This window comes from Rutilus rutilus (assembly GCF_951802725.1).
Source record: "Rutilus rutilus genome assembly, chromosome: 20".
Classification (NCBI taxonomy): domain Eukaryota; kingdom Metazoa; phylum Chordata; class Actinopteri; order Cypriniformes; family Leuciscidae; genus Rutilus; species Rutilus rutilus.
Genome location: NC_140225.1, coordinates 5,557,954 through 5,579,111, shown reverse-complemented (window position 1 = coordinate 5,579,111; position 21,158 = coordinate 5,557,954). Strand labels below are relative to the sequence as shown.

The following is a 21,158-nucleotide window of genomic DNA, read 5'->3' as shown; positions in this document are numbered from 1 at the left end:
GAAGCTAAAGCATGTTCGCTTGATGTGCGAGAACCAATGAGGTTCATTCTCGTGTTACGCAGCACGTTTGAGCTTCAGCAAGAACCAATGAGGTTCATTCTCGTGTTACGCAGCACGTTTGAGCTTCTGCAAGAACCAATGAGGTTCATTCATGTGTTATGCAGCACGTTTGAGCTTCTGCAAGAACCAATGAGGTTCATTCTCGTGTTACGCAGCACGTTTGAGCCTCAGCAAGAACCAATGAGGTTGTTCTCATGTGTTGCGCTGCACGTCTGAGCTTCCGAACATGCTTGATTCTCGCGCATCAAGCATGTTCAGTTGAGCTTCTTTTTATGTTCGCTGATAAATGTTTAAATGTGAATAAAAGTCTAAATTGAATCTGTTCATCATATAAAGCGATCGTGTCTCTCTAGAAAATGTTGACTAATCCGCTCAGTTCATATGGATTAGTGCTGGCTTTTCGATCTCCAATTAGAACCAAAAAGTCCTTCTACAACCTGAAACCTTTTTAAGTTTCACAAAGGATTAGTTCTAGTCAAGTTCTTCAGAAATACTGGCTCTCGAAAGTACCTAGAAACCAATAGACTTATCTGAAGAACTTTTTTTATCTTCCAAAGAGCCATATAGCAAACTTAATCAAGCTAGACACTGACAAAAGTCTGATAAGAAGGGGTTTCTTTGCTGAACCACTGAGGAACCTTTATCTCACTCATTACTTAGTGATGCTTGCTAAAGCAAACATTTCAATAGCTCATACTCAGGGTTAGTGTTGAACAAACTAAATATTAAACTTCAGAGCATAAGTTGCCATGCACGTTTGAGCAAAATACTTGAATGCAAAATAGGCATGTAAAATTGAGCAATGCTTTTTCTAGGAGATTGGAATTATAATTTTTAAAACAGTGAAATTTTAAAATGATCTTTTGACCTTGGCCTGTATGCAACATCTAGCAACGCACAACAAATCTATGTTTGAAAACATGAATACATCATATATTAATACATCACTTTACAAAAAGGTTCATTAGTTAAAATTAGTTAATGTATTAACTAACATGAACTAACAATGAGCAAAACATTTGTTACAGGATTTTTTAATCTTTGTTAATGTTAGTTAAAAATAGAGCTGTTCATGTTAGTTCATGTTAACAAATACAACCTTTGATTTTAATAGCGTATTAGTAAATGTTGAAATTAATATCAACTAAGATTTAAAAAAAGTATTGTTCATTCTTAGTTCATGTTAACTAAGGTACCTAACTAATGTTAACTAATGAACCTTATTATAAAGTGTATTAATAATCCTGAAATAACACTGCTAGTGGCACAGTCTCTGATGTTTGTTCAGGAAGAGTCCCGAATGTGATCCTGTCACTGTTCTCATCAGAGGTCTGTTTGGACTGGTTCTGGTGGTCCTCTGGTGTCTCTGGGACCAGCTGTTGATGCTGTATACAGACAGAGGTCGTGGGTGGTTTCAGATCCCCCGGGAGATGTTCAATGGACGTGTCTCGGTTTGGCTGCGGCTGAATCGATTGGTGATTATTTGGCCGTGTCTGGGTTTGTGGGGTCTCGTTTGGGTCGATCTCAACTGTTGAATCGCTAAATGTGTCTTGGCCGTGATGAGGTCTTGGTGGTGGCCGTGTTGGTTTTGTCCATGTCTCGGACGCCAGCTGCGACCGAATTGAACCGCGTTGGCTGAAATCGCTTGGCCTGGGTGTGAGGATTGTGAACTCTGTCTTGGCCGCGATCGCGAGATGACCATCGTGGCCGATTGTGTTTGGCTCGGCTCTCCGGGCAGAGTCTGTTTCCTGACATCTCTGTCGGGACTCCTGCGAGCTCACTGACAGCAGCGCTGAGAATGACGGAGCGGAAGGGGCACAGGGTCACAGCTGCAGAGACCAGAGGGAGATAAAGAAAGCGCATGTGTGTGAGAGAGACACAAAGAAAACGCAAGAGAGCGAACAGGGTGAGAACAGAGAGAGAAAGACTGTGTGTTTGTCAAAGATAAAGACGGAGAGAGAGAGAGAGGGGAAGAAAGAGATTTTGTGGTGGGACTGAGAGTTTCGAGGGGGGTCTGGGTCAGTGTTAGCCGTGATCTCAGACAGCGTGAGTCTGTCAGTCACAAACCGGCACACACAGACCCCAAACAACAAACTCCAGACATGAGACCCTCTTATTCACGACTTAATGTTCATTCATTCATAAATATTCTGAATTAAGGGTAAAAAGCAGCCTGTTGTGGCAGAGCAGAGGATGAAGAAGAGGACTGTTGTCCTTTTGAAACGCATTTTCTGTCACACATAGAGACAGGATGTACTGCGGCCAATCAAAACAAAATTGAAATCGCGACAGGCCAAGTGCAATAATTAAACCTCAAAAGTTGTGTGATTTAATTAAATAAATATATCGCCTATATGCATGTTACAAAAATAACTGTGTGGGCTGAGAGATGAACTAAAAAAAGTGGATTTCACTTTAAGTCCACTTTGAAGGTCAAGCACAAAGGGAAAATAAAATAAAATAAAATTTAACAGAATAAAATAATAATAATTATAGTGACACCAAACAAAATATAAACTTTAGCTGTGTGTCGACTGAGAGCTGGGATTTTACTTTCAGTTCACTTTGAAGGTCAAGTAAAATGTGAATGCAAAATTAGGCCCTTTTTCATTAAGTTTGCATTTGGCAATAAAAAAATAAAATAAAATAAAATAAAATAAAATAAAATGAAATAATGAAATGAAATGAAATAATGAAATAAAATAAAAGCACCAAATAAAAACTGTGGATTGAGAGCTGAATACAATGTGAATGTGAAATTGGATCCTTTTTCATTCAGTTTGCTTTTGAAATAATAATGACTAAATCAAGCAGTTCATTTACATGTAAAATTTTTGTAGTACAAAAACATTGTGGTATATCTAAAACAAAACAAAACAAAACAAAATGTATATATATATATATATAATAAATAAACCTCTGACTGAGCAATACCACTTTCCTCTAGAACACACATACAAGGGCATTCAGAAGAGAAGGATTTAATAACCAATAACTCATTAGCAAAATGAAGTAAAAAAGGTCAGTTTAGTCTCTGTACTCTCAAAACACCTATTCCGATAAGCCTGAACCAGCTTCTTTGCCTCACATTCATCTCAAACACGCACACACACACACACACACACACACACACACACACACACACACACACACACACACACACACACACACACACACACACACACACACACACACACATTCATCAACTCTAGATTTACGATCAGAGATGACAGCATGTCTCCCATCGCCAGGGGCAAAGGGCTGATCCTCAAACCCCCTCTGAAACCATCTTCCAGGTGCAGACTTCCTTCACACACACACTCACAGAGAGAAAGAAAGAAAGTCATTTGTAGGATGTCAGCCAGTGCTAATTTTTTAGTGGGTAATGATCCTACCCATCAGCTTTATATGAAGAATCTGTTTCCTTTCAACACTGCTTTGATTTGCTTTCGATGTTCCTCGCGGCTGATTTATTGGCCACAGGTGAGTGTGCCTGTGTGTGTGTGTGTGAATACCTTTTCAAGTTATTTTTGTGTTCTCCAGGTTAACCGATTATAACTCATCCAAACATTAAACACACACCTGTGCAGATAATGTCCCGACACAAAGCAAGCCGATTTCCCGTCCACTCTTGAATTCGTCGATGAGGTGATGTTTGCAGTGTCATTGAACGTGCACTGGTGCACAAAGAGCAAAATACACAGTATTCAATCAATGCGAGTGTGCGAGTTGTTTACGGTCGTACCTGTGCAGGTGTGAGAGTGACAGACAGATAAAAGATCTGCACGAGAGCCCGTCAGCACCTCTGCCTTTCTCCCGCAATCCCTCATTCACAAACAAGACGTGACATGGGATGGGAGACGTGGAGGGGTGTGTGAAGGCTTTTTGTCTGTGTGTGTTTTGTTTGCACTTGTGTGTGTGTGTATTAATCACTAAATGAATGTGATGGAACAATGGAACAGTGTGATGAGCTCAAAAGATGCCAAGCCCTTCACTGGAAACTATCCTGAGCCCACCAAAAAAAAAAAACATCACAACAGTATAACATAATATAATAAATGGGTTTCACTTTATTTTGATGGTCCTTTTAACACATTCTGTTAGCTATAAGTAATGTTGCACCTACATGTCTACTAACTCTCATTAGAGTATTAGTAGAGTAGTAGACTGGTAGGATTAGAGTTACAGTAAGCTGACACGTAGTTGCAAAAGTTATAGTCAACAGAATGTTCATAAGGGACCATCAAAATAAAGTGTTACCAATACTTGAAATGTATTTGTTTGCACAAAATGCACAAAAATAATTATGCTGCCTTCTAAGATACTTTCTTTAGGAGGAAGGTGTCATCATATGTATTCCTGGAGATTACAACAAGCTAAGTGAAAAAATAATAATACAGAATTTTTTTTTTTTTTTTTTTTGTCTTATTCGCTCTTGAATGGTTTAATAGCGCTTGAGTGAATGATAGAGCGTCATAATGTTACGCTAGCCAAAATTATTGCATGTGTTAACACGTTAATTTTGACAGCCCTAATAAATATAATTATATATAATTGATTTAATATAATTGATTAATATATATTGTATTAATATATTATTATTCATATATTTAAATATGTTATATTAAAATTACATTATAAAATTAAATTTATATTTCATTTTTAAAAGTATAATTTAAAATAAAATCTAAATATAATATCAGTTTAAATATTAAAATATATTGTTAAATAAAATAAAAAAAGTGTATTTAAATAGCATTTGTTACTTTACCCTTATTTATTTTTACACTTATTAAAGAATCACATTTTTGCTTAGTAATCTCTCTCTGTCTGTCTTTCACAGTTTCTGCGTGTGGAGCAGGATAAAGAATGCAATACGGATTGTACCGGAGCTCCTCGCAAGCCGCTGTGCGCATCGGACGGACGGACCTTCAGTTCCCGCTGCGAGTTTCTCCGCGCAAAGTGCCGTGACCCTCAGCTGGAGGTCATCCGAGGCCAATGCAAAGGTCAGAGTTCACCACTCATGCTTGAGCTGCTGCTGGCTGGCCTGATGCCCTTTGTGGGCCAGGGTCGAGGCGAGCAGGGTTAAATCCATCAAGGGATAAATGATTCTTTGACGAGACAGAGTGGGATTTTATAGAGTACAACACATTATCCTCTATGACGTTTTGAATTGTGCTCTTAAGAGGCGTTCACACTAATTTATTGTGCAATAAATAAATAAAAAATAAATAAATTGATGCAGACCACTCCTTATTTTCCGTATCAGAGCATCCTAAATTAGAAAACGAGTTTGTTTAAAATCAAATATATAATATAAAATGTAAATAAAAATCCATTAAAATGTTTTAACTTACATTTAATGCCTCTGGAACAACTTTTCTTTTCTCATGATGTAACCAAGGCCACATAACATTCACTATTCAGTCAAAACTGGATGGATCAAAGCAAGTTAGACGGTGTATCAAGTTCCTGTTGATTGCAAATGCCATATTATGTTGTCTATAAAATCACTATATTTGAACTGGGAATTTAATAGGAAAAATATAGCAGTATTTATGACCGGTGAATTTGACCGGTGAATTTGACAATTTTGAAACCTCTTTGCTTGGGGTAAAGATCTCGATGGGGATCTTGTGCATGTAAAAATAAATGTACAGTGGTGCATTCATATCTGTGAAAGATCGGTGGTCATTTGAATGAGAGACTGACAAAACACTGTCAGTACCCACAGAGGTCAAAGGTCAGATGGCTCTCAAACACTCTCATTGTATTAGGCTCGGCCGGAAGACTCTCGTGCCCTTTATCTTTTCTTTTTCTTTCTTTCTGTCTCCCGTTCACTCTTTCTTTCCCTACTAGTAAGCACAATGTGTCATTCTTACATTGGGATTAAAAAGGGTGTGTGAGAGAGAGAGAGAGAGAGAGAGAGGAAAAGGATAAATTATGTTCCACTAAAAAGAGAGTGAATGAAAACCAAAAAGGAATGATTAGATTGGAAAAAGAAGTACATGCACAATATAAGAAGCACATGCACAAATTGTGCACACGTATAATAAATGTTAAATGCATAAATAATAATTGTTCCTAGGCATAAAAATATTTTCTTTTGCTCTGACCTATTTTTACATTTTTCCACTCTGGAAACACTCAGCGATCAGCGTCCTTCCTCTTTTAGTTAACATATTTACTTAACACATTTTCCAGCATCCATCCATTTCGATAAGCAAATGCCATGATACTCTAATAAGCAATAAAATACATAATACACACAAATATTGCATAAAATAGCCAAGTTTAAATAGACTGAACTATATTTTAGTTATATTATTCATTACTGAATGATACAGTATCCACATATATTTCTAGGCCGGCACTTATATCACCTGCAATGCATTCTGGGATTGCCTCACTCACCTTTTTTCATTGCCTTTCTTTTCGCCCTCTCATGCCATCCCAGACAGAAAGTGTTTTAATGATTTTCCCAGTGGAGAGAGTGAGTTTATGTCTCCACTGAAATTAAATTTCGAGACTGATGAGCTCTGGAGGATTTTCTGCCCTGCTGCATCATCGACATACACACACATTCACAGATACTTTACAACCTGCTGGACACTATCACCTCACACAGACTCAACACAGAGATATCCGTGATCCTTTCACCACTGGACTGGCGTAGAGATACTATTGACTCCAGTAGGACTGTTGATCCAATTCCCAACCACACACATGGATCCACCACTTCTGAAACATCTTGAATTATTCTGTGTCTAAGAGGTCACATGTCACTGCGAAAGAAACCAAGTCATATTTCCTGCTCCATTTTCTTTCGCCATTACCATTCTTTCCTTTCCTTCGAAAAAAATAAAATAAAAACACCAGTGCCACATCAGTCAGAGAGAGAGGACGCCAGAGGACTCGCCTGTCGGTTTGAATTTAATGCACTCGCTCTCTGTGGACTTTCTGTTTTCTATATTACACTGACACGATGAGCAGAATAGTGACTGTGTGTTTAAAGTGGAATGATGGGAAATAAAGGTTAAGGTTATATATAGAAAAGAGGATGGACAGAGTTTGTGAACAAATGAATCATCAAGTTTATAGTACTTTTCAAGGTCTCCAAAGCAGAGGAGTTATGCATTTTTAAAGGGGCTCAAGTAGAAGTCCTGATTGATGATGACTGTGTGAAAGTAGATAGATAATGGAAGAATATTCCGTTTACAACAAATTACGGTAACACTTTATTTTACAGTGTCCTTATTCCAAGTTAAATGTAATGCATACTTACATGCAATTAACCCTAAACCAAACCCTTTTCCTAACCCTAGAGTAAGTACATGTAGTTAGTTACTATTACTCAGTACTTAAATGTGTAATTACACTGTAACACAGACATCTTAAAATAAAGTGAAACCCAAATTGCCTATGAATGGACTGACCAAATTCAGACACGTGAATTATTTCTGCCATTTTTGTTTACTTACAAGAATTTTGCATCTTAATTTTCAGATATACAAAATATTTTATTTTGGAAGTTGTATTTAAAAACTTTTTTAATGGACTCGACTCTTTTGCTCCAAAGCGTTTCATATCTCACCTCATCCCACCTAGATGTTGGGAGGACAGTAACTGTTGATTATAATAACATGGATGGTTATAAAGTTCTTCTAACTTGCTGGATTTACCTGTTTCGTGTCTCCAGATACATCCAGGTGTGTGGCAGAGAAGAAATACACTGAGCAGCAAGCTAAGAAACTCTTCCCACAGGTGTTCGTACCTGTCTGCAACCCTGATGGAACCTACAGTGAGGTAAGAGACAGACAGACAGATAGATAGATAGATATATAGATAGATAGATAGATAGATAGATAGATAGATAGATAGATAGATAGATAGATAGATAGATAGATGATGGACAAAGACAGACAGACAGACAGATAGATAGATAGATAGATAGATAGATAGATAGATAGATAGATAGATAGATAGATAGATAGATAGATAGATAGATAGATAGATAGATAGATAGATAGATAGATAGATAGACAGACAGTTGGATGGATGGATGGATGTACAGATGTATGACATTAATTGTTTATGGTTCAAGAAACCTTAAAAAAGTAGATAATGTAGGATTTTGTAATGTCTTAGTTTTTCAGCCACTCTCTCTGTTTTTTTTTCTATTTTCTTCTGTATTTGATTAACAGGTTCAGTGCCACAGCTACACTGGTTATTGCTGGTGTGTGACACCCAGTGGCAGACCCATCAGTGGCTCAGCAGTAGCCAATAAGAAACCCCAATGCCAAGGTACAATAAATTACCTCTGCTGTCTTTTGTTGTTGTTTTTTTTTTACTTTATTCCAATGCATTCTTCAGTCACGTTTTCTTTGTTTGCAAAAGAGATTTTCACAGCATCAATAATATGCCAAAGTGATTCCAAACAGTCTTAACCTTGATGACACGATCTTGATGTTTTGGCACATAATAGTTGGGCAATATAAATCAAGAGACTAAGGCACCCAGAGCTCCTTACACAAGCTGTAAATGTGGTGTCTAAGCCAGTGAGGGCAATGAGCAATGCCAGAACAGAGCTAATCCTAATCTACATAAAATTTTCAGCATAACAATACCACATAACCAAAGCCACATGCAGTAAACTACCATAGAACCATTGAACGCACAAAACTGAAACTCTATCACTGCAGGCCATGAGTTCCTGGATCATAACATTGTTGGCTTGGCTTTGTACAGCAACCACAACTTCACTAGAAAAGGACCAATTAGATTTAATTGCACATGCAACAGCTTAATCAGTTAGGTCTGGGGGAGCATCACAAAACAAATGCGCATTTGGCAAGCGAAGCGGCCGAGCTCAAACATTCTTGCTCTTTAATCCAAGATAGTGTCATATGGCTTTTACCCCCTGCAGTCTCCATAACATTATCATGTTCCCCTGTGGAGCTTAAAAGATAATTAAAAACGTAAGTCACTTTTCAAAAATAAAATCAACCATTCCTGGAACACTTGATCTGCGGCATATATTCGAGCGTTCAAATTTCTAGTCCAGTTAGAACGTACAAAATTCTAGGTGCAGATTTGCTAAAATGTTAGCGTGAGTAACCTGTGATTGTCCTGCTGATTTACAGGGTCCAAGAATGGTAAAGTAAATCCGAAGGATCCAGGAAAATCAGGTAAATAGCCTCAATGATTCTATGTGTGAACAATCTGTACTGGCAGCTACGTTTTAGTGTGTGTGTGTGTGTGTGTGTGTGTCTGTACTGCGAGTTACGGCTTGCCATTCCAATATTTTGTGAATTGAGAGTGCTGAAGTTGCTTCAGGGCTGAAAGTAAATGGTCGTATGTTGGAGTCGTTAAACAGAGAGACGATGTAATAACAGCCTTTGCCTTTCACAGTCGTTAAAACGAAATCGAAGGGCTTCACGGTTTTGTCATAGTACCGCAGTGAACATTAACCACTTCACCTGGATGTCATTTCTCTTCTTTCCAGATGAAGACCTTTCTCATGCACTACTAACGCCACTGATTTCCCTCCTTTCACAAAGCAGAAGGGACCACCTGATTTCTAGATAATCACCTTGTTGTTTTTTTGGTCTTTTCCCCTCAGTTTTAAGAGGAATGTCCTTTTCAGTTGAAACCCTCCCCAGACAGCAACATAGTGTCAAATGTGGGAGGAGCTTGAGTTTGTTGTCCAGCCCTATTTGTTTGAACCGCGAGAGGCGTCTACTCTCATCTAAGCTGACGCTACTCCTACATTCTACGTCATGCGTCGGGTCAGAGGTCACTCCTCCGCCAGAACTAGATTTGCTTACAGCCGTTACCGGAAACCAATGATAATTTTCATTTTTGGGTGAACTAACCCTTTAACTGCTGATGCCAAACTATTGAAATCAATTCCGTTGATCAAAAACGTTATTTTGTTAATGTAGAGCATTCCAAATCAGTCACTCATAAGGTTCCATGATGGTTACGATGCTACTGCCTATATATTGTAACCATACAGTATAAGGCAGCTAAGTTTTGGAACAGATCCGTTGTCAGCGGTGCGGCCAGGTCAGTAGTGCACATAGCACGATGATGACCTGGTTTCTCGTCTTGGGTCATTTCCCGATCCCACGCCTTCTCCTTCTTCCCACCATTTCCTGTTGCTGCTGGGCCATTCTATGAAATAAAAGGCAAAAAGCCACAAAAACACAGAAATTCACTGATGTGTTGAGCTACACTGAAATTTTAGAGTCATATAAATAACAGGGTCGGATCTCATAATAATTTATCACTTCATCAGAGTGCTGACAGTGGCTGTTCCCCAAGTTCCCCAACTGTTTCCCAAGGATGCTAGTAGAGAAACACACACCAAAAGAGAGAAGGGGCAGTTTGTCTTCTGGCCTCTGATGAGTTAATGGTGACCCTACTGAGGTTAACCACACCTGCGGCTCTCAGCATTTAGGATTCCTGTGGCCAAAGCGTCTAACAGTCTTCCTTCATCCATGTCTGATAAGTTCACTCTGCTTGTGTGCGTGTGTGTTGGCATGTATTCTTGCATGCCTGTTGTTCAGATCGATAAAGTCTGAACTAAACAAAAACATGTTTTTTGTTGTTGTTGTTGTTTTGTTTTTTTTACAGGGAATGGGGTTCATTTCTGCATACAGGGTCCAACATTAATGTTTTGCCAGAAACAATTGATCATTAGCGTCCTTGTCTCCCACGCACGGTTCAAATCCGGCTCAGAGTGGGTCGCAAGTCTCCATCTTGCAGTCAAAGGACACCAGTCACAAAAACATTATGACATATGAAGACCTCCGATGCAAAACCCTCTAAAAGCCACCTCTGTCAAAAATGAGATAATAATATTGAGTGAATGCTCTTCGCAATAGTATACGTTCATCAAATACATTCACTTCAAACTCACTAAATCCCAGCCTCAGCCCATTCAGAAATGCCGGGACTTGGTTGGAAAACTATACATAGGAGCCTGATTAAAAAAAAGTTCATATTAACCAAACACTTTAAACAGACTTAGAGGCTTTTGCATCTTAAGTCTTCATATACATAGTATCGACCCAGATCCAGTCCACGTGTTGAATCCACGTACCAGATGTGGCCCAGATCTGGGCTGACACTATGTTGCTGTCTGGGATGTGAGGATATATTGCCATAAAAGTGAAGGGGAAAATACTTCCTAGATGAACTATTTTTCAAAGCATATTTCTTAAAAAGCCATTATCTTGATTATGTTGCAGGTCATTCTAAAGTTCCTGGCAAACTTGTTTTTTACTCACATCTGGTGCTTGGAGTGTCAATTTTGGATGCGGTTTGCATTTATTTAACACCTTAAAGCATTTAAAGAATTCTGTATTTGAACCACACTGCTTTTTGTCTTGATAAAGGCGTTTTATGGTGTCAAGCAAAGAGATTAAATTGTGTTTTTCTTTCAGCGATTCAGTTATAACCACTAAACCTCCTTCAACCCTTTATCTTTCTTGTCTGTTTTATTATGTTTCTCCATCTCCCTAATCTGTCCTGGCCGGGCAATGTGCAAATGCTTCTTGGCTCATGTGATGTGACTGTCTAGCTGACACTCGTAATTGTAGTTTCCTTGCAAATCTTCTCCATTCTAAACGCAGATCCTTCAACGGTTTTCCCAGTGGAATCCCAGCCGTCCGCTGATGAGGAAGGTGAGTGTCACTGATGCCTTTAAATGCCATTTAGGTCAAGCGGTCACTACACTCTTAGAAAAAGGGTTGTGTCGGGCACTTCATATATAGAATCTTTTAGGGATACTTTTATGGATTTAGTTTTTGCATTAAATAATGTTGGTTTCATTTGTTTTTAATTTGAATGAAATTTTATGAATTAAACAGCTTATAAACATACTTTATCAATAGATTTTTTTTTTGTAATAAAGTATTAGTATTATGCAGTCATTTAAGACATTTATCTTTATATAGAACATTTTTGGCATAAAGCCTTCTTTAAAATTGAGTCAAGAACCCTATTGGGGTTTGGAATGGGTTTTGGAGTGTAGGGTTTGGAACAGAATTAATGTTTTGTGCATGTGCGTGTGTTTTAGACATCATCGCTCAGTACCCTACACTCTGGACAGAACAGGTCCGCAGCAGACAAAACAAGACCAAACCACTATGTGAGTCACAGACACGTGAGTTTTTTATATATATTATTGTTATTTTTTTAGGAGAATAGAAAGAGAAAGCAAAAGAGACATAGGCAGATTCTTATCTGTCAGTATTCTGAAACTCTGTTGCTATAGTGGCACACACACACACACACACACACGTGAAGATCCAGCTGAATGCGGCACTCAGCCATTGCCTGACATGTTGATCTAATGAAAGAATCAAGAGATGTCATTAAAACCCATCTGGGGAAAAAATGACGACATGAATTTAATAACAGATCTAATTCTGATGACATTATTACAGAGTTTGTGCGTTTCTTGACAGACTCATTTGTGTGTGTGTCTATGTGTGTGCGTGAATAGCTTGATTGTAAAGTTCTCTTGATTTACAATCAATAAAACGTCAGTGTAATGCAGTGAACGCTGATGGTTTTGATTACGGCTGATTTGTTGAGCTCTAAAGGGTGATTATCACTATTTAGAGAAGCTCAGAATAGAACTGAAAGAAAGACAAAGAAAAGATGGGGGGGGGAAGCATTTTCTAAAACAATGTTCACATGAAACCAAAGACCTGACAACACCACAGATAAAGAGAGAGAGGATAACTATAAAAGGATGTGAGCGAGAGAACACAGTTAGCAAATGCTTAGCAATGCACTAAATATCATTCAGAACAGCTTTGCAAAAGCGTAGCAACACCCAGGGTAACTAGGGCTGCACAATTTATGGAAATTTGACTTCATCTCCCTCATTTCCTTTTTATCTTTTTTTTTTTTTACTCACATAATCTTGCTTGCATTAGATGAGGCGGCTCAAAGCGTTGCTGGAGAGCTGTGTTGTGGCACATGACATGATTGGTTCCTGATGCAGAGAAATCTCACTGAAAGGTTGTGCTCCATATGGATCATTCATGTGTTTCGGGCTGTCGTCTTGTGCGTGCATCTGAGCCTCATGGCTAAGCTCATGCTCAGGATTGAAAGAAAGCACGAAGATGCCACTGTTTTCCCAAAACTATGTTTTATGCAGCGATTCTCTGCCCAAGGTCACTATCTTCACTCAAAGGCACTGCGAACACAGGCACAGAGACAACGTGTAAATATTTATGCTGGTCGCTGGAGCCCGGTGCAGTCCTAATGTCATAAACATTCCTGCAGGCCCTCCATAAAGCACAAGCTCTCACTTTCACTCTCTCTAACTTTATCCCCTCCAACATGCTGTCCATCCATCTCTCCATGGCTGTGTCTGAGGCATCACAATCTGGTCGGTCATTGACTTCACAGGCAATGTTCTTGCATGCAGGCACCATCATATTATGTCAAATGAACTGAAACCAATTCAAATGAGCTTTAGAGATAACTATGTAAGGAGTAATTGACGACGGGCTGTTGAATTATAAGAAATAATGCACACCCGTGGCTGTTACACCTAGTGTGTACATTATTTTTGAATAATTCAATGGACCAGAGTCAATTATTCCGTTACACTAGGGTTACCGAGATGTTGTATTTCAAGACATGCGTCAGGTTTTTGTCCTTAAAACGCCCTTGTGTGTAGCACTAATTACTTACGGATCTCATCCCAAGCCTACATTGCTAATTCCAAAATGTCATTTTAGAGCTAGTAACGGAGGCTTAATGCAAGTTGATTAATGCAGTCATTCATGCAGTTAGAGAGAGAGAGAGAGAGAGAGAGAGAAAGAGCATGTGTGAATTACCTGAGTCTGTGCATCTCTCAACAGTGTTCGGCAGCAGCAGCGTCTCTATTATTAGCGAAACTGTAAGTTTATCTGCTTCAAGAATAGCGCTGTTATTACCTCGCTAGTGAGAAATGTCATAGATTTTAAGTTGCAACACATTTCATGTTTCCGTGTGTGTGTGTTTCTGTGGGAAAGAGAGAGAGAGAGAGAGAGAGAGAGAATGGGCTTTCCTTACATAATAAAAGGTAATTGTGTGGCAAAAAACATGGAACTAATTTGTCGTTTTTATCCTATTTTTTACTTTATTTATTTGCTTGGTCAGTGTCGTTGTGGGTTTTGGTTCTTTTGCTGTTTTAGGCTGTATGGACCTTTGACATAACTTAAATCATTTGGCGAAGTGATATGGTCATGTAATGTAGTCAAGACCTGCCTGGAACTACTTTAGCCGTTTGAACATTCGTCAACCAATCAGATTCAAGCAATCAACAGTCCCATATTATAAGATTATTTAAAGAATACAATGCTTATTTATCAATGGAATCATATGTAAAAAAAAGAGAAAAAAAGAAAAACACATTTACAACATCAGACAACATTTGCATTCTTTTAACCAGCTGAATCACATGTAAATGATGGGATATATTTAATACAATTCTTTTCTCAGACAGCAATTACATTGTTTTATCCAGACAAAGCACATACATAAAATCACGGGATATGATATTTAATAAATACTGCAGTGCAATTTCTTAGAATAAAGGAATTCCTAAGATTAAAATAAATCCCATTTTTACATTTAATTCGTTTACATAAAACTGCCAATTAAATGTTATGAATTTAATTCAAATGTGATTAAATGTATCAATTACATTTTTATTTATTATTAATTATTTTAACATCGGACAACATTATTCTGTTATGCTGCCCAAACACACACACAGAATCATGGGATATCACAGGCAGTGATGGATGCATCTATGCTGCCTTCCAAAACAATCAATATTAAGACATCTTAGTAGACAATATAGTCAAACTCTGGATTTTTGTATCCCTAATTAGGATTGGAGCTTGTTCGTTCTGTTCCTCACAACCTGTTCAAAAGACTTGGTATATTGTGCATTAGTCGTATGTGCGACAAATTTTTTGGAAATTCTTTTATGGAAATTTTAAGTTTTTTTTCTTCTTTTTTTAAGCTTGACAGCTCCTGGTCACCGTCTACTTTCATTGTACAGCAACCCAGATGCTCGGCCTCTCTTCACCACAGAGAACACTGACACTTACTCACTCATATTGTGTCTCCTGCTGTATTTCACTTCTTTCTTCTGTCTCACTTTACCTCAGCGACCTCGTGTGATCAGGAGCATCTGTCGGCACAGGAAGAAGCAAGACAACATAAAAACGAAGCGGTTTTTGTACCTGACTGCGCTCTCGGTGGCCTCTACAAACCCGTCCAGTGCCATCCCTCCACCGGGTACTGCTGGTGTGTCCTGGTGGACACTGGACGGCCTATACCTGGCACATCCACAAGGTAATGTACTTTGCTTAAAAAAAAAAAATCTTGTGTAGTGCAGTTCTGTGGTTTTAGCTCATGATCCACTTTGTACAAAACATCAGGTGGAAATTTCTCCAAGTACAACTGCTAGGATGTTATTTCACCATGTCTCTTTAACATCAGCTTCAACAAAATGTTATTTTAAACACTTTAAAATACCTCTGGCGCCTCAAAGAAACAAATCCGTCCTTATTTAGTTGCCAAAATACAACTTAAGCAGTTTGTCTCTATTGAAAGGAAAAACCCACCACTTGGCTTTTAAAATGGTAAGTGCCAGTCGACTTGTTCTCTTACAGTACATCTAATATACACCCGGGGCAGGTCTCTTTATTTGACTTACTATGGGGTACAAAATTGAGCTTTGGAGTCTCTTAGGGGCCAATACTTGGCCCAATCTCATTCAGCCTCTTTTAACATTTCGAGAGCACCTTGATAAGAACAGTATCCATGAAGCTAAATACACCATCAAATCATTTCGATTAATCACTTATCTCCTAACAGGCTGGTTGCACAACCAGCTCAAATCTGATCAAGAAACCTGGCAGAATGACAAAACATTGTGAGTGTTTGTCGGGGTCAGTGACACCCGCTGTATTCGGGGGCACCTTTAATGAGTGTAATGGAGTGATGCTGTGGATTTCAGACCATCGCCAAATGTGGTATTGAGTTAACAAAGCCTCAGGCAGTGTGCCAGACAGCGCATTAGAGCACGCATGGAAGTGCTACCTTCTCTTCACCCTCCTCTCTCTCTCTCTCTTCCTCTGTTCTCTGGGCAGGTCGCCTGGCAGTGATTGGAGCACATTTACTCTCCTTATGGGGCCATAGATGTTTTTTCTAGTCTTACACTTTTTGTCCACTTTTCTCTCATCCCATTCCTCTGTTTCCGGCATCTTGAGCTGACTTTCTAGTGATTGCATCCTAGTGCACTCATTAGATCTGTGAAAAGAGATATGTGTGTGTGAGAAGATAGATAGATAGATAGATAGATAGATAGATAGATAGATAGATAGATAGATAGATAGATAGATAGATAGATAGATAGATAGATAGATAGATAGATAGAAATGCGAAATAAAAAATACACATTACTTCACGTTGACATCCTCATGGTAGTGTACAAAAAAAAAAATCACATTTTTCTCGGCATTGGTGGAGTATTTTAGCTGTTGGACTCGTCTGTGTAAACAATAATGCTTTGTATTTCACTTTTGTTTGTTTTTCCTTCTCTCTCTCTTGCTGTAGATTCGAACAACCAAAATGTGATGGAAACGCCAGAGCCCATCCAAACAAACCAAAGGACCATTACAGGAGCCGACATCTGCAGGGTGAGCTGAACTGTGTGCTTCTGAGCAGAGAGAGACATACTTCACAACTCAAAACTAGCAAGAGGGCAACTTATAGAAACAAAGCTGCAAAAACGCCTTTAAAAACAAAAAATTTACCAAAAAACTTTTCGAATATTAAAAGGACCTCAAGGAAATAAACAAATAAATGTAAAACATTTAAAAAACAAAAATTATTACACATTAGGCATTGTTTAATAGGTGCACTTACTGCACTACCAGCTGTTTGATTATAGATGTGTTTGATATACATTTTCATACTTATTCATTTAGGAAAAATGCATGTAAACATAAAACACAAGGATGTTTTTGTTTGCGTGTGAGCTCAAGTGTGCACAGGTATGTGTGTGACATCTAGAGTCTAAAACCATCTCCTGGTTTCCCACGACCCTGCGGTCTGCATAGACGACAAGATGTTAACAGATCATCTCACTGACGAAAGGGGAGGTAGAAAAGATAGATTACAATAGATAGCACGAGCCTAGGAGGATGACAAGGAGGGATGAGTGTGGGGGAGTGGCTGTGACGAAGAACAGAGGGAAAAGGAGTGGAGGGCAAAGATAAAAAACAGCAAAAAGGAAACGAGGGAGTGACTTCCATTTCCAGCATGAATTAATTCGTTGATTAGACTAGACTAGATTTCTGTATGGGGACTGTGTGGCAGTCTCATGTTGTTGACAATATAAGGAAATATAAGTGTCTGTAAGGAATTTTTTTCTTTTCATTCATGCTTTTATTCAGCAATTACACAAACGTGGCAGTAAAGACATTTATGTTACATCTGCAGAAGAATTCAATTTCAAATAAACGCTGTTCTTTTGAACTTTCTATTTGTAGAAATGTACCACAGTTTTGTTTTTTTGTTTTTTTAACATTGATAATATAATAATTAATGTTTATTGAGCAGCAAATCAGCATATTAAAATTATTACTGAACACTGATGATGAAGCTTTGCATCACAGGAATAAATTATATTAATATTATTTATTAAACATTTAAAATATTATTCTATTAAACATATTAAAATATAAATATAGTAATATTTCACAATATTACTGTTTTACTCCATTTTTGATCAAATAAATTCAGCCTTGATGAGCATCAGAGACAAAAACATTGACAATCTTACTGACTCCAAACTTTTGAACAGTAGGTTAAAATGAATCATGCTTTCCTGTAGCTCAAACAGTAGAGCGTTGGCGCTAGCAACGCCAAGGTCATGGGTTCAATTCCCAGGGAAAGCAAGAACTGATCAAATGTAAAATGTGTACCTTGAATGCAATGTAAGTCGCTTTGGATAAAAGTGTCTGCCAAATGCGTAAATGTAAAATGAATAAACATCCAGAATATTAATTTAATGATTTTAAAGATTTGAACACCTCTAGCATCAGTGGAATATATCAGTGACTATATTGAACAGTTTGATTCATTTGTGGTTCATTCGAATCAGCTCATTCCAGAGCAAAAAAACAAGTATATAGTTATTGCTCAGGCCTAATAACCACCCTTACAAAGATGTATTGTGGTACAATACCGTTGGAATATACTCTTGCATATTAATGTCTACCATGATACTGAATGATTGCTATTATAATGCGCCACAGGTATTTACAGCACATGGTACTTGTAAGAATACCATGGAAATACCGTGGTACTGTTTTGTTAGTGTAAGTACATGAGAAATGCTTTTGTGCTTTGTCTCAGTTCCAGATAACAGATTCTAGAGTAACCCTGGCCAGACTCTGACTAATAGGATTATCTTCCTATTTTAGTTAAGATTAAGTGGTGAAATAGGCTTTTGAAACAGTATGAGGTGTGAGAATGTGTGCGTGTGTGTTACTAATGTGTGCTATATTTATTTGGAATTGGACAACACCTCCCTTTGGGAATGTCTTCAAATGTAAAAGTTCATTTTTATTCTTATATTATTATACTGATTTATGCAATGTCATCAGACAGGATGGAAGATTTTGGAGTGACATAAACCATCTAACACCACAAAACATCACAGAATTCATCAAATCCACTGCTAACACTCACTTATGTTTAAGTGCTGTTGATGTCCCTCCAGTATGATGTCACTCCCTGGGTGATGATGTCATCAAGGAGCTGGCTTTTGTTATTTAAAGGGATATTACAAAAACTACCAGGATGGATAGTCATAAATTGACGAAAAACATAATTTGCTTAGAGAAAAGCAAAAAAAATAGAAACACATTGGCAATGTTTCCATCCTGCCTATTGTTATGCGAAGTTTGGGATAACGCATAAAAAACGCTGGATGGAAATGATAAGATGCACTTAAATTCAAAGAATTTGCATAAAAAACGTATGCACTCAATAAGACGGATATATATATTTTTTCTGATAAGTAGACATGCACATAATCTAAGTTGGAAACACATTTACTGAATAAATCCCTTGATGCGCAACAAAAAGCTTATGTGGCTTTGCCTCAACAGAGGATGTGATTGGATAACTGGATAATTAGATAAATGGATAATTTCATTGCACAGCATCTCAAATATTGGTTTGATTATTCTGAAATGAGCAAAGGTCTGTCATCAGAATGATTTAATATAATGACCTCAGAAACGTCTCACATGATCGCGCTCCCAAACACCAGGCATCCGAACGCAAGATAAAATGACGCCGTTTATTGAGTTTCATCTGTGCGCTCTGAGATGTCTCTTGTCTCTTGAAGACATGGGATGGAAACGCTGCTTTATTCGCAAATATTTTATGCGATATTCCGGTTTTGTGCATAAGTTAAATTTGCAACTTTGGATAGACTTGGATAGTGGTGCAATTATTTCAATTGAACTCCAATGTTCAATTAATTTTAATTTAATTTAATATTGTATTGAATAATATTGTATCCCACTTATATGAAGGCAATATGAATCTGTACTCCATAGCAGATATGACCCAGTTTAGTATGTCTGAGATGCAGATGAATTGCTGGTCTGCTTTGAAATTGGGCGCTTTGGTAAACATTGTAATATCTCAATACGTTAACAAACAATCCTCTGTTCCACAGGTGTGTGTGTGTGTGGACGTTCAGGCTGCCAGCAGTGTGTGTACAGGTGCGGCTGTGTGAGCAGCTCTCTGGTCACGGCTGGTTAACTGTGGTGTAGAAGGGGGGCCGATGGGGGGGCCGGCGGCTGCTGGCAGCTAAACGTCCACAATCCACTGCCAATACCGCAATTCTCATGACTCTGTTGCAACTTGAGAGTTTTTATGTAAGATCCACAAGCTGCGGGATTCTGGGTAACGCTGAAATGTTGTAAAATGCAGGATCTGGATGGGTTTGCTCAGTGCATTCTCACTCTGCATTTTAATCAGGTGATATAGCTTAAAACTTCAAAATGAATGTCTGAAAGTTTTTTGATTTCTAGTGCTCTTATAATTAGAAGTGTCTTAAAGGGATATTCACCCAAAAATGAAAATTAGCCCATGATTTACTTACCCTCAAGTCATCCTTGGTATATATGACGTTCTTCTTTCAGACGAATACAATCGGAGTAGCCTAAAAATCTAGACGCACCATAGCGGCAGCAAAATGTATTTTGCAGCCAGTGTAGTCTAGCAACTCTCCGTTGATTTTCGAGCTGGAAAAACCAAACTCTAGTCAGGCCAATCACATTGTGTATAGAGTCGGTGGGCGGGCTTTACATAATGACGACAGAGTTGTGAGTGTGACGGTTCCGCGTGAATTCCCTGCTACTTGAAAACAAAGAAGAGCTGCTGCTGCTGGCGAACAGCGGTCTTTCAAATCGGCTTTGTCCATGACTCTGGAGGACTTGGAGTTAAGCTTTTCTTTGAGAAAAGAACAAAGAACAAAGAACGGCACTTAAGTCATTCTTAAAACAGGAAGATGTGTTCGTAGTTTTGCTGACCAGATACGGCAAAAGTTTAATCTATCATCAACTAGCTCCGCTGTTGGGAAAACGCTCTGGTTGGTTGTAGCGCTGTCCTATTGCATGCAGAGCGAATTTGAAAGACAGCCGTTTATCCCGCCCCTCGGATTGAGCCCTGCCAATGATGAGTTACCAGACCTAACATCTTGATGTAGGTCTGGCTTGCCAGGCTACAATCGGAGTTGTAAAAAAAAAAAAAAAAAAAAAAAAAAATTTTCCCTGGCTCTTCCAAGCTTTATAGTGAATGCAGTGAATGGCTGTTTCTGTCCATCAAAGTGCATCCATCCATGATAAAAGTGCTCCACACTGCTCTGGGGGGTTATTAAAGGCTTTCTGAAGCGAAGCGATGCGTTTGTGTAAGAAAAATATCCATATTTAAAACTTTATCGACTAAAATAACTAGCTTCCGGCAGATGGCCTACGCAAGTCGACTTA

The 21,158-nt window shown here is 38.3% G+C and overlaps 1 protein-coding gene across 4 annotated transcripts in view; it reads left to right on the top strand.

Annotated features, from left to right (window-relative positions):
- The window catches only part of smoc2 (SPARC related modular calcium binding 2), a 36,103-nt gene that overhangs the window by 6,525 nt on the left and 8,420 nt on the right, over positions 1–21,158 (top strand). The window contains exons 2-9 of one of the 4 annotated variants that reach the window (XM_084391183.1): positions 4,904–5,066; positions 7,760–7,866; positions 8,265–8,364; positions 9,204–9,248; positions 11,700–11,750; positions 12,146–12,217; positions 15,249–15,435; positions 16,702–16,784. In XM_084391183.1, the coding sequence (XP_084247309.1) occupies positions 4,904–5,066; positions 7,760–7,866; positions 8,265–8,364; positions 9,204–9,248; positions 11,700–11,750; positions 12,146–12,217; positions 15,249–15,435; positions 16,702–16,784 (808 nt within the window). Of the gene's footprint in view, positions 1–4,903; positions 5,067–7,759; positions 7,867–8,264; positions 8,365–9,203; positions 9,249–11,666; positions 11,751–12,145; positions 12,233–15,248; positions 15,436–16,701; positions 16,785–21,158 lie in introns of all 4 variants that reach the window. The other 3 variants (XM_084391182.1, XM_084391184.1, XM_084391181.1) reach the window with 3 other exon arrangements.